The following is a 15,109-nucleotide window of genomic DNA, read 5'->3' as shown; positions in this document are numbered from 1 at the left end:
AAAAAAAAAAGAATATAACATGATTTGCCTTTAGTGAAGCAGCTAGTGGTATAGCTGAGACAGAAAAATAAAGGAACAATGAGGCCAACTTGTGTTGACAAAAAGGGAATAAATACACTGTTTTCGGTTAATTTTGGATTTTTTCACTTTTTATTTTGAAGCAGATGTAGATAGGGAAAAGGTAACAACATAATGTAGCATAAGGAGTTGTCTTGTACCATGCAGTCAATTTTCTCCAATAGTAATATCTTGTATAACTAGAGAACAAAATTAAATCAAGATGCTGGCATTAGCTCAATTCATAGGCCTTCAAATTTCACCAATTTTATATTCATTCTTTTGCTTGAGTGCATATATGTGTGTGGGTGGTGGAACAAATTGTATTACATTACAAATTCATGTAACAACTGCTGTGATAGTCTAAAAAAGGTATACTAACAATTATTTTGTTTTTCCAAAGTATGGTTGTTAAATAAAAAATATGAATCATTGACTTTACCATTTTCATTTTAATGAGTTGGTTCACCGAGTGAAATTTTTAACATTTATTGAGCTCATATTACTAGCCTCTACTGTGATGAATATGTATGTCTTATAATCCTTGGGAAGAATTTTGGGTCACACTGTTTCACTAATGCAGAAATTTGTAATACACCAGAAATTCTATATGTGCAATACTGCCATTAGTGTGAGGATCACACAAATATGTGCGCTCCAGAAATCATTGCAATTTTGCCTAACTGTGGCTATCTTTGTCCTAGAATTGAAGCTCCTGACATTATCTCCAAAATAGGAGACAGCTTCTGCTGGTCATTGAATCCAAATAACAGAACTGTTGTGAGAGCCCACCAGGACTGCTCTTTAGAAGTCTTGCCTTGCCCTTCATAGCAGTAGAGATGATCACCTTGTAGCTTGAATCAAATAAGGACAGTTCACCATTCATTGACGTCCTCGTGTTCAGTGCTTCCTCAGCATATTTTAATTTGATCTCTAATATGTTGCCCGATATCTTTGAAATTATATTATGGATTTAGGATATTGTTTGTTCTTTAGACAAGCATGAGATCATTTTACAGATGCAATTTTAATGGGCAATTACAAACTCAGTCAGCGATTTTGAACAGAGACATGAAAAAAGAAAATTTCCTCTTGCATGAAGTTAAAAGAACCAAGAGATCTTCTTTCCATCAAAGGAAATAAACAGATAAATATTAAAACCAAAACAATAGCCAATTCTTTTACAAAAGCCAGAATAGAATTTCCAGGCTTCAATGAAAGATAAAAGCAATGTGAACCTTTTGTACATATTTAGCTATTTCTTGGTCCTTGACATCACCTTATTTCCATTTTATAATGTGAGATGATTGAACAAAAAGAAGCATCCAAATAAGTGACTTAGTTGATAACATATATTTTAGATAAAAGTTGGCATTTTCCAACTACATATGGGTAGGTTGAAGTTTCAAAAGTCACGCAGGAGTAAACACATGCCATGTTTCCCATTTTATTAACCTCAGCCCTCACTGCACATCTCTTCTCCCTCACAAGTCCATCACCTGGACTGAAGGCAGAAGCTCACATCGGGGCTGCAAAGATCTTGTTGGCTGTGCTGTGTTTTCTCTACTCCTTGAGTGGGAAAAAGTCTCCAGTGAGTGTTGTGGGTCTTGAGGTTTTCACTCTCTACTAATACAACAAAGGTGAGAAATTGGTAGCTTCCGGCTTTCCAAATCTCAGGTATTTTACTATCATTGAAATGTCACTGTTTGACCTTTAGGCCAAAAAATATCTATATTGTAAAGCACTGTGGTCAGTATGTGTTGATGAAGTTTACACATATAGACTGAGAAAGTAAACAGAATCTCTTTTCTTAGCATTGTTTTTGTAAATAAAGGTCTTACAGATATGCCATTTATCTGTCATCAATGTCTTCGTTTGTACAAGGGCAGGAATGAGTATTCTCAACAGCTAGTCCACAGAGTTGAAAATATTCACTAACTAGTTCTTGAGAGAAAAACTTTACCATTTCTGCACTAGAATATATATTAAAAGGTTTCAAAAGATCAAAAATTATAAAAATGAAAAAAGTGCAGATAATAGAAAGAATCTTAAGACTCCAATGAACATATTCAAGTAATAGTTTTATTAAAAGTAAACAATGTGATACAACAGGAGAAATAAATAAGAATTCAAATAAGCAACAGAAACCATGAAACACCCAGAAATATGCTTCCAATATTGCTATTTACATGAAGACATGGTCATTCTGGCAAAACTGCTGGTAGTTGTGTGCTGAAATCTGGATTAAAAGGAGCTTAAGGAGAAGTTTTCTGCATATTTGGTCAAAGATAAAACAGGACATCTAGCAGTTATTTCAAGTAGAAATTGAGATATTTAAAATAATAAATTAATTTTCCATAATTTTGAATTTAAAAATCTTATCACAAATCACTAGTTAACTCATGAGTCAGCACACTGCCTTATTCTGGCCAAGAATCAAACACAGACATTGAAGCATCTCTTCAGATAAGCAAAGAGTTGTCTCAGTTTGCTTGTAAAGTAACTACATTTGGGGCCTCCCTGGTAGTCTCAGGGTTGCCTCACATTGTCACTGCTAAAGCTTGAGTCTGACCCCTCACCAGGGAGCTGATCTACATGGCACAGCAGACCTCTCCTGTCTCCCTCATGGCTCCCCTCAACAGTGTATTTCAATAGATCCACCTGTTCTGCTACCCACTCTGTCTCTGGTGAATCATTTCACCCACCTCCCACCTATGGCCTGTACCCCAGTTCCTCTATGCAAAAATAAATAAATCTTTTTTTAAAAAAAAAGATTAGACAAAGATAGATAACACTAATGGAAGAATTAAAATTAGTATGTCAGAATGAATAGAAAAGGATTATTTGTTCTCACATGTATAAATTACATTCTTAGTTATCAAATCAGGAATCAAAGTCAATACTTTATTAAATAAACTATAAAGTAGCAGTGGTAACATATTTCTTAGGTATTTGTTGGTAGGCAGAATTCTAAGAGGATCCCCCCAAAAATTACAGTGTCCTATTGTATAGTGATAAAATCTTTTGTCTCTGCAATTCAGTCATTATTTTAATATAATAGAATTATTATAGATATTTTAATGGGATTCATTAATTTAAATTTATTCAGAGAAAATTTACAAAAACAAACAAAAATGAATCGCAGTAGCTATTGAACTTAGTAAGTAAATCAAATTGAACTTGATTCTTTATGTTTTCAGGTATAAGTACACAAATTTAATCAATTTTAAAACATATTGTTTTCAAAGACATGAAAATTGTATAAGACATAATTTGAAACCTCTTAAAGTTCCAGAGGTAGCTAATTTGTAACAACTTAGGAGGTAAAGTTACCACTCTAAAAATGAACCTCTCTGCTCACCCTTTCCCCTTAGCAAACACCTGTTTGGTAAGCTGTTTCTTACAGATATAATAACTTGTCCGGTTACAGGGTCCATCTGAAATACGTTTCTCCGGGCTGTATTTTATACAGTTATGTTTTTTCACTTTAGGACTTATGGGAAATCTGTAAAGAAAATTAAAATATTGACACATAAGAAAAACAAATGAGAATATGCAGGAATGTTATTCTTTATAGCAAAATGACTTTTTGAAACATTTTATGATACTAACATATTGATGATTGAATTGCCTCATTCAGTAGCCAATGTGTTCGCAGTTTCAGATACAATATTATAAAAACTCAGTTATTACCTCAATAATCAATAATCATCTTGCTGTTTTATTGTATTTAATAGCTTTGATATATGATACACATTACTTCTACTTGCTTACAGATGTGTTAGCTATTGAGTTTCGTAAAATAAGGCCAAACAGGTTGGCATTTTATGATGCTGTAAATTCTGTGTTTATGACAGATCATGAGAGTCCAAGACTACAAATACACAGAAAATATTTGAAACACAAAGAGAATGCTGAGAATTCTAGGTCCCACCAGAATAGAGAAAATAATGGCTACACCATTTTCTGGGCAGCATCTGTGAAGGGCACACCAGTACATGAGCACAGATGTCATCTTTGCATTCACTTTAAAATGTTTCTTGTATTTTATTTGCCATTTATCTGAATGTCACTCCAATAACATATATATTTTACAGAGTGAAAAGAAAACTGGCTTATGTCAAAAGCTCTTGATAATCGCAATCACACAAACATTATGTCACTTGAGCATAAACTTGGATGTTCTAGAAACAGCAAACATTGCTATTGTATTATTGTTGAATTTATTCTCTTTTCCATATTCTCATGCTCTGTATAGGTTAACTTAGCTACAGTGTTTCTGGATGTTGCAATCTCTTGTGAAATCATAGCACAAACTCAGTAAAATCAGAATAAAACAGGATTTCCAGAAACTTACAGGTCCTGGGAGATAAGAGTGCCGTTTATCCAAGCCCAGGAACTGTTTTCTGCAGAGTAGGTGACTCCAATCCAGTAAAAGTATTGATTAAACCTAATAAAGTGCTACTTGAAAATAGAAACAAATAAATTAAAATTACTGAAATCTACTCTGGATTAACATTCTTTTAAAAAGTTATAGTATATGGGTCCTGTGGTAGCAGAACCACGCTTAAGGGGAGAAACCAATTACTGTACAAAAGTAAACACTGATGTCAGAAAATTTTAAAAAGTGTTAGTGTCCAACAGCATATTCAGCTTCTCAATCACAAAAATTAAAACCATTTTAACATTTGGTGTAAAAGGTAGTCACAAGTCTCGTGTCTAGACATATCAGGCCAACCACTTATGGGGAAAAATAGCACAAAATCTTATGTCTTGACAGAATTAAAAAATATTATAAGAGATGTCAGAATTCTCAAGGAATACTTCCCTCACAGGAGACAGCATTCCAATTTGATTCTACACTAATACCTTAAAGGATACATTTGATAGATACAAACTTATCAACCTATATTCAGCTCATACTTGCATAAAGGGAAACATTTTTACTTTTTCTTAAGAACTGAGTACTTTTTATGCTCATGCACTTCTTATTCATTCCGCATCCCAAAATGATATCAAAATACACAGATGTACAAAATAAATTATTAAATCTATTGAACTAAAATATATAAGTTATTTAGTGATCTTTATTAAATAAAATAAACCTATTATATCACCTTTGCATTCACTTTAAAATGTTTCTTGTATTTTATTTGCCATTTATCTTGAATGTCACTCCCATAATAAAAGTTTTATAAATTTTTATGTAGGTGTTATAATGATTGTTTCAAGTTAAAGGATATTAATAAATCATTATTGACTGATTAAAGACTTATCAAATTGTATTTCCACTTACTTAGGTAGTATATTTTCCTAGGTCAAAAACACATATAAGAAATCAGAATTAAATACATGCCAGTTCATCTCTGTCGTCCAGTTGAAGCAGAGTAGAATTCTGAGATTCACAGAAATCCCTGCTTTTATTCCATGTTTTGAATTCAGTGGAAAAGAAGTAACAGTTGCATTGATAGCCAATCCAATTTTCTTGACAAGAACTATATCCAGAATCTAAAAGAAAATATATTCTAAGAAAAAAATACTAGAGATTCTGTTTTTTCAGTCCTCTTTACTCATTGAAAATTTACTGTTCATTACTTCTATAAACTATTTGAGAATCTATGTGAGCATAAACTTGGATATTCTAGATGTGCTTAAAAATATTATTCTGAAGAATTTATGGTTTTTCTTCTCTTTTTACTAGTAGCTAGATCTAAGAATAGACTCGAGTTATTTATAAGAAAAGATATTTATAAGAAAAAAAGCATTTTCATATATTTAATGTCAGAAAAAAAATGGGACGTATTGGGAGAATTCTTATATGTTGCATGTTTGATTTTCAAAATGAAACTAAAAAAGAAAATACTAGCTTGTAGTCTCACCATAGAGTTTGCCAATGATGGCACCTTGACCATTTACTATATTTACTATAGTCAGGAGCAGAAGTCATGACACATGATAAGCACTCAAGTCTTTGCACATGAGAGGTTATTACATTCCAGAGTAGAATGTTGCTTATGAGGCCTAGGGGTCGGTGGTGGCAAGTGTAAAGAGACAGTCAAAAGTTATAAAATTTCAACTAGAAAAGAGCTAAGTTCTGATGATCGTGATTATAGTTAACCATGTTACATATATATAAGTTGCAGAAAAGAGGAGATATTAATGTTATCACTAATTGTGTGATCTGATGAAGGTTTATCAATGGTATGTTGGGTTTACACTGCAAAATGTAAGTTCATAAAATAAATCATTATACTTTAAACTTACACAATGCTCTATGCCAATTATATTAAAGAGTGCTTGAAAAACTAAAGGAAAGAGTACATAAATAAAATGTTATGTTATCACATATGGGAAACAACTTGGACAGAATTTGGAAAAAGATTAAAGAGTTGGGCTTTGAGCTGGCATTTGTGAGATAAGAAGTGCTTTAAATTGTAGAAATCTATACATTAATTTCTGAATTGTGGCAGAAAGCAGAAACAAACATGAAGAGACATATTTATATGAGTTATGAACAAATATAGTAAGTAAGATAAGCTATAAAATTTACTATAACTCATTTTGATTTTCTGCTTAAAATTGAGTGCTCAAGTAAGAAGAAATAAGCATTTCAGGCTAATATGTTCCTTATTACTTGCATATACAGATAATACATAAAATAGTATGATAAATTTTGCATTAAATAGCAATTAAATGAGACTACCTTACAATTACTAATCCATTCTGATTTTGTTGAGAAAAGCAAAAACTTTCTTATTTCATTCTCCACTGACATGAAGACAAAAAGAGTGGAACCCACCTTCCTGGAATTCCACAGTAATTCCTGGAGACATTGTAGGCATTGTTAGCTCAATACTTGGTCCGTGAAGTACTAAAAGAAATGATTAATACTTTTCTTAATTAGATAGAAGTTTATGAAATAATAAAGTATAACCCATGAGTAAAATGAATGATTTATTATTAAAATGATTTATTCAGATCTTTGAACATTAAATAAGCTTGGCTAAAAAAACTTACAGTTTTTCACCACAATTCCCAAAGTAGCCATCAAACAAAGGCACGTTATTCCTAAGATCCCAGAAATCCACCTCCATACAGTGGTCCAAAAAGCTGTAGAGAAAGAAAAGTAGGGTAATGACTTCAAGGAAAAAAACACAGAAGTTATTTGGTTTGTAAACCAATCATCTTGTCAACAAAACACTGGAAAGTTAAGATATTCCACTCAAAACTCCACCAAATGCCAAAATTTATAGGAGGTGTACTTTGTATTCTCCAGTGACATTACCCATAATTTTTCTTTCTTCAAGCTCTGTGTCAGTAATGTAGTAGTAACTGTAGTTTATTTTTAACAAAGAAGCTTAGAAATTGCAAGGTGATAGCAATAGACACAAAGTTCTGTTCATAGGCTTAAATATCAGATGTTTTCTTTTATTTCTCAACAAAATCACAAGACAGGTAGTTCGTATATTGTTAAGTAAATGAGGAAACTTGGGTCGATTCATCATGGCATTTTTTTCACATATGAAAGGTATTATATGCCAGTCTCTTCATGTAACTTATCCTGTCATTTCAAAAATAACACTTCCTGGAGTGTGTCTGCCAGTCTCCTAATCCTAGTGCATTCCCCCTCTTTGGGAGTGAAAGGTGACCAGATGCTCAGAACTGTGTAGAGGTCCTGTGGGAAAGAAAAAACATAGGAAGCCCTAGACCCAAGTTCCCCAACAAATACATGGGAACTTTGAATGATGATATATAAACAACCATCATTTACAGGACATTACATTCTCTAATTCCCAACTTTTTTTTTTTTTTTTTTGCTTTAAGGGATAGATTCACTCTATCAATTATTGACAGATTGAGTCTATCAATGCAATAGATTTTTTAAAAAAAACTTGAAATGTTTGGTGCCTGCCATTAATAGTCCATTGTACGAAAAGCCATGAATATGTATGAATATCTTTTCTCTTAATGTTAAAATGTATATTTAATATATTAATTAAATGCAACTCAAAACACTAATGTTTATTTGCTTTTTCTACAGCTTAACAATTCTTTAGAGTGTGCAAGAGGCTTAGCAAATGTAAAAAGCACTAGATATTTTCATTAGAGATCTTGAGACCTAATTCCATTCCATGAGTTGTTTAAAAAATAAAAGAAAAAAATCCTGTCTTGGTAAAAGTTCAATGTTGATTGGACTTAGAGCACCCAGCCTATCTGCAGTCTGTTGCAACAGCATTTTTAGCACAAATGGTAAACAAGAAATTATGATACACCATTTAAATATAAGAAATCTGGATTCTTATCTAAAAGTATAACTTATCACAAGTTAACAAGAATAAAAATAAGTGGTAAGATTTTTGCTTAATTCAATTCATTTTATGCCCACTTGGTTTTAAAAAAAAAACACACGTACACACACAATTTACATATACTTTAATAATATGTTATTTACTTATGAACCACTAATCATAAATTTATACCCAAAAAAGGGGAGGGAGGGAGAAGTATATCTGCATGACAATTATCAAAATATTTTAATTATTTGTTTTCTTAAACATTTTTAAAAACTTACATTAGGAGAAATATGAAAAAAAAGTCTAAGTGAACTGACAAAGACCTATATTTATTGAGCAAAAATAACTAAACTGTGTGTAAGTCCTGCATTATAATATTTCTTTCCTCTTGCCATGCTTTGGGATTTGAAAATAATGATTTACTCCAAAAATCTAATTTCTTTACTGAAGAATCAAATAGTGAACTTGTACTTATAAGCATTATCATTAATATCCAGCATTTTCTATCTCTATGCCCAAATTTAATTTAACCAAGAAAATCAGTTCCCATACAGAATCTAGTGCTATCAGAAACCACTGTTTAAATCTTTTAGGAGAGCTTCAAAAATAAATTTTAAGCTACAGAATGAAGTCACAAAAATAAAATTAAGTGGAAAGTGCTGATACAGGATAAGCCAATTTATATCACTTTTCCCCCAACCCTGCAGGCAAATTAGCAATATCCATCAGATACCCTTCCTGGTTAAATTTATTTGTTAATTGTATGACTTGGGCTGCACATACCTGCCATGAGAAATAGTGCTCCAAGGTCAATGCAGGTGGGAGGTTTGCTTATTCATGAAGAAAAGTGTTGGATCACGAAGATGGATATTGAACTACAAAGTTCAGCTAGAGGTTAAGAAATTCAAAGCTTGTATAGAAAAAGAAAAATTGTGCATTCAAATGGGGTTCTTGAATCACCTATTGGTGAGAAAAAGATGCAAAGTATGAAGAAGAAGCAGCAAATCACTAACTTCTTAAATGTTCCGGAACCACAGCACAGGAAATTCTTACCTACTTGTGTTATGAGAACTCTTTGACTATCACAAAAGAAGATAGTGTGTGTATGTGTTTCAATGTCTGAACATCAAAATCATTTTTATAAATTTATTTAGATAGAAATAGAATGGGCAAACCAAAGTTAAGTGTACTCAGTATAATAAAATTCTATACAGTATTTCCCTTTCCTAATAATAAGAAGCATTCATCATTTACCTTATAAGATATATTAAAGAATTTACCACATGTTAGCTCATTTATTTCTAAAATAGATTAATTAAAGTGAATAAATATTATTTTATCAGTGAGAAAAATAACTCTTAGTAGAGCTAAGTATTTTATCAACGTGACTTACATTTAAAAACAAGTAGTATTTCTCCATAGAACACTTGCAATATATTTTAAGTTAAACCAAATATGTGTCTATATGTTTTGTGGATTTTCCTTCATTTTGGCAGAGTGGTTGATATTTCCGTCTGTCTTCTGTGATTATGATCCTCTCTCCTCAGCTCAGCTAGGGAAAGCAGGTCAAAAAGTAGAACCATAGTGACCGCCCCATTACCGTTCCATGTTCACACATACACACACACAAACACACACCACACACACACAAACACACCCTTCTGCTCTTAACTGCTTCATTCACATTAATCTTCATATTAACTGTTTCATTCACATTAACCTTCAAATCTTGACTACAGAGTTGGAAAGGAATATTTCTGAACCTTATTGCTGAAGCAATGGAAGTCCAAGATTCACCTGGACTGGTAAATAATAAAAAACTTCTCTATATTTTTACAGCAAAAATGAAGCAAGTAAGAGAATCAGAATATAATCAGTTATCCCTTAAAAAAAATATCAAAGTGAAGACAAACAGAAAAGGAATTATTGGCTAGAGTTAGGTCTCTGTACTATGAATTTTAAGCATATTCATGTTTTACACAGGCAAAAAAAATAAAATAAGCTGTTAACCAAAACATCTTATTTTCACCTCAACTCTTTTTGAAAATGGCATTTTTAATCTGCATATATTATAGAAATAAAATCTCTTATTTCACACACTGTTGAATGGAAAATGACATGATAAGTATTATCCTTATATCTTAAGAAATAAATTTATTTTTACATTGAATTATCATGTTGTATGTTGAAATGGTGAAATCAAATGTGACCTTCATCTGTATCTTGAATGCTGGTAACATATAACTAAGCTTAAAATAAGCACATCAATCCAAGTCTATAAGATATGTCTATACAGGGTAAGGAAAGTGAGTTTTATAATATATGGCATATGATATTAGAGAAAGTGTTTTCTGGATTGAACAGGGATAAGCAGGACAAGAGGGTCCAGCATAAGAAAACTTAAGAGAAAAAGCAAAATCTATTTAATGAAGTGATCATGGCACAGTGAATTTTTTTTGAAAATCTGGAAGCAATCACTATATGAACCATGAACTCAAAGCAAGGGTTGTCAACTTTACTCAAAATAAAGAGATAATAATGACTACCAAAAGGAAGTTTTCAAGTATAAAACTTCTAAGAGAATGAACTTGTAATGGTGTTGACCTCTTTTGATTGTGTGTGGGTGAGTGTGTTATGTTCTGCTTTTCTCGGAAGATGGGTCTTTATCAACTAGTCGATCACCAATCTGCACATCCAGATTCACTTTGCACAAGAACATGGGAGTAGATTTTTTCTGTGAACCAACTTTAATCAATTAGCAACATATCTGGATGTGTGGTTAAGAAATGCTCAAGTCCAGAATCAATGAGAAATGAAGTTATAGTAGATAAGCAATAACTTCCATAGCTTTGACTTGACATCATTTACTACATTCACATCTCTGAATTTACACCTCCTAAGTAGAATGAACATTTTGAAAAAATGTAACAGAATTTGACTTTAGTAGAGAACCAGTACTGTAGCTGAGATATAAAAGTAAAGAAAATGGGAAAATGATGACAGCCAATGTTAACCACAATGGAATATACATATAGTCTTCCGTTAACTTGTTTTTCACCTTTTATTTTGAAATGACTATAGATTTGAAAGGATGTGGCAAGAACAAAACAGTACATAAGCATGTACTCAATTTTCTCCAAGTAATATTTTATATCCCTAAAGTATGGCGCCAAGCCATAACGTTGACATTAGTACAATCCACAGACCTTATTTGGAGTTCTGGATTTTATATGTATTCATTTCCTTGAGAGAGAAAGCATGAATGTGTGTATAAAGTTTAACATATCTTATCACATGTATAAACTCATTTTACCAGCATCACATAATCTGTTTTTATATTCTAGTAACAATTATTGTGTTACTATCAAGTATGATTTTTAAGGAAAAGTCAAGATAAACTGTTGAAATTTGTCCTTTTCTTATCAATTTTCATTTTAGTGAATTGGCTCAAAAGGGGAAAATTATAACATTTATTGAACATGTCCATTCTGTGTTAAATGTGTATGTCTTATAAAAATTCAGTTTAAGTATATTTAATCCTACTGAAGAATTTAACATACTATTTTTTACATAGAATATATAATGCACAGAAATTCTGTCATATGAAACTAATGTGAGGACTGTACTGGTTAATAGCTATAAGAAATCATTTAAATTTTCTCTAATTCTAAATATTCTCCTACAAGAACTAACAATTCTATCATTTTAAATTGAGTAGCCAAGTTCAATTGATCATTCAGGCCCATGGATAGAACTTTCTAAGTGTTGACTGCACTGATCTTGATGGCTCTTATTTGCTCTGCCCTCTGGTCAATTTGTCATTGATTGAGATGCTGACTTTTAATTCTTATTCAATATATAATTAAATTTGAGCACGACATGTCACCAATCTCTATCACATTACATTTTGGGTTTAAGATACAGCCATTGTTTCCAAATACAGTATCATTTTACAGTTGCAATTTTAAAGGACAGTTACAAATTCAAACAGAAATATTGACCAGAAACATGACATGAGAAATTTTCCCCTTTGTATATATTTAAAAGCACCCAAAGAACTGTTTTTCCATCAAGAGAAATATAAAACCAAAGTGACAACCAATTCGCTTAAATTTACGAATAGCTATTTCAAGCTTCAGTGAGATCTGCAAGAGTGTGACAGTTATGGGTATGTTTAGATCTTTCTTGGTCCTGAACACCACCTGAGAACTATTTTATAAAGTGAGATGTTTGCACAGAAAAAAAAAAAAAAAAGAGCATCTAGATGGCTAGTTGGTAACAGTGTTTGGCATTTTCCAGTTGTATATGGTTGGGCAAGGTATATAAAGACAACAAGATAACACAATTTGTTTCAAATTGTCTTAATGTCAACCCTTACTGCACATCTTCTTAATCAAAAGTTCATCACATGGACTGAAGCAAGAAGCTCATGTAGGAACTGCAAAGAGCTTGTTTGCTATGCTGTGGCTTTTCAACACTTGTAGCTACAAACAGCCTCTCTGTGGTGAGTGATGTGGGGCTTTGGGTTGTCACTCTGAACTAACACATACAAGGTGACAAACTGGGCATTTGTTGATGTGTAAAGCTCATGGCTTTGACTATATGTCATTAAGTCAACCACACTGAGCCTTTTTCTTTCTGTCTGTCTTTTTTTTTTTTTTTTTTTTTTTTGATGTTTAGGCAAAAATCCTACATTGTAAAGCTCTATGGTCAGTATCTATTGATAATATGTAGGAAAAGTCCAGAAAAGAAAGAGGTCTCATCAGGAACTGTAAAATGATTCAGTACCCAAACAGGACACTGCTCAAATCAGTAAAATGTTGAGTAGAAAATATACTTTATATATTTGGTGATGGCATGTATAATTTGTATGATTTAATGTAATAACTATAAATTCACAGATGTGAATCAATGATTTACTTTATTTTTCAAATTCAGTATTTTAAATCTGTTATCTTTGGATGTGTGATACCACTCTTCTTTTTTGTCAGGATTGCTGTGTCTACCTGGGGACTTTGTGGTTCCATGTGAATTCCAACAAAGGTTTTTCTAGTTCTTTGAAGAATAACATTGAAGGGTAAATATTGCATTGAAACTTTATGTTGATTTGGGTAAGATGGTCATTTCAACAATGTTGATACTTCCCATTCATGAACAGATACTAGCATTCCATTTTTTGTGTGTCTTCTTCTATCTAGCAATTCCACTCGTATGTATTTACTCAACAAATACAAAAACAGTAATTGAAAGGGAAACATGCATGAGCAATGGAGCACTATTTACAATAGCCATGCTATGGAAACAAACTAAGTTCCCAAGACAGATGAGTAGCTTAAGCTATGGAATATGTACATGATGGAATACTACTCAGCAATAAACAAAGTTGTTGCCATTTGCAGCAGTATGAATAGAACTGGAGACTGTAATGATAAGTGAAATCAGAAGAAGAAACCACCAGGTGGTTTCACTTTTTTGTGGAATAAAAAGAAACAAAACAAAGCATCAGTCAAAACCAAGCCAATAACAAACCCTACAAGCTGTAGAATTAAGGTTACCAGAGGAAAGAATGGAGAGCAAAGTGCAGAACTGGGGTGAGGCATTGGATCATGGTATAGGACTATGAGTGTCTTGGTGATAGATGTGGTGTGGTGTGGTGACGTACATCTGAAAAGAGTGATCTTATGTTTCTGAATCACACATGGTGTTGTAATCCAATGTTATCTCAATTTGATAAAAAAAAAAAATCTGCATTCCCTCTGACTTCTGGGCCTCATGGCATCTGTACCCATGTTTACAAAATCTACTTGTTTATTCTTTTCAGTTAGGACACATCCTTGATGTTTCTAGTCCACTCTTCCCTCTTGTTATATTTGCTCATCAGTGCCTATAAGTGTGTAATGATACTTATATCTCTGCATGTATTGGTGAAGAGACAAAGAAGAATAAAGAAGGGGGAGGAGGGTGGGGAGGGTGATGGAGAGGAAGATAAGAGAGGAGATGTTTCCAGGTCTTTGAATTTTTTTCAAGAGGATTTTGGTCTGCTTTTCTCAATTTTTAAGCAATAATTGTATATAAACAATTCTAGCTTTTTATATATAATGCATATTTGAAATATTTGACCTTGCTTTTGGCATTTTTTAAATTTCCATAGCCATGTTATTATATAGCCATATTTTTAAAGATTTATTTTATTTATTTATGCATACAAGAGCTGAGGTGCAGGCCAGACTGGGGGTTGGGGGGGGGGTGTAAAAGGATTCACCAGAGACAGAGTCAGGAGCAGAGCAGGCAGATGGACTGAAATACACTGCTGAGGAGAGCAACAGGTGAGACAGAGAGATCTGCTGCACCATGTGGGTCACTTCTCTGGCTGGGGATCCATCGTGCTGCAGTGGCTGTGGATAGCTTCACAGACTTCACAGACTTAAACTTTTGTGCCACCCAGGAAGACCTAGATAGCCATGTTTTTCAAACATTTCATTTATTGCATCTAGAATTTTGTGATAATAAGAAAGACTTCCCCACGCTCCTAGAGAAACCTATCCAACGTTCCTCCAACAGATAGTTCCATTTTTATATAATTTATTTATTTGGCAGTTGTATTTCTTTATTGAGATAACCTTGGCACACAACATTGTACATAATTCCCTTACCAGTTCATACCTCTTTAAATGTTTAATGTTCTGCCATACCCACCATCAAATTACCCTTTAGAGATGATCTTTGTGGATTTTGCTCCAATAGAGTATTATAAACAA

General features: G+C 32.7%; 1 protein-coding gene across 1 annotated transcript in view; it reads right to left on the bottom strand.

Annotated features, from left to right (window-relative positions):
- Positions 1–15,109, bottom strand: part of KLRD1 (killer cell lectin-like receptor subfamily D, member 1) — a 34,068-nt gene that overhangs the window by 7,243 nt on the left and 11,716 nt on the right. The window contains exons 3-5 of the mRNA XM_012732342.1: positions 7,075–7,167; positions 5,414–5,565; positions 4,415–4,518 (exon numbers count right to left, since the gene is read on the bottom strand). Coding sequence (XP_012587796.1) covers positions 4,415–4,518; positions 5,414–5,565; positions 7,075–7,167 — 349 coding nt within the window. The remainder of the gene's footprint in view (positions 1–4,414; positions 4,519–5,413; positions 5,566–7,074; positions 7,168–15,109) is intronic.

Source organism: Condylura cristata, unplaced genomic scaffold (assembly GCF_000260355.1).
Source record: "Condylura cristata isolate star-nosed mole 26May11 unplaced genomic scaffold, ConCri1.0 scaffold00034, whole genome shotgun sequence".
NCBI classification, from domain to species: domain Eukaryota; kingdom Metazoa; phylum Chordata; class Mammalia; order Eulipotyphla; family Talpidae; genus Condylura; species Condylura cristata.
Note: the sequence above shows the minus strand (reverse complement) of the source record. Positions and strands in the feature narration are given on the sequence as shown.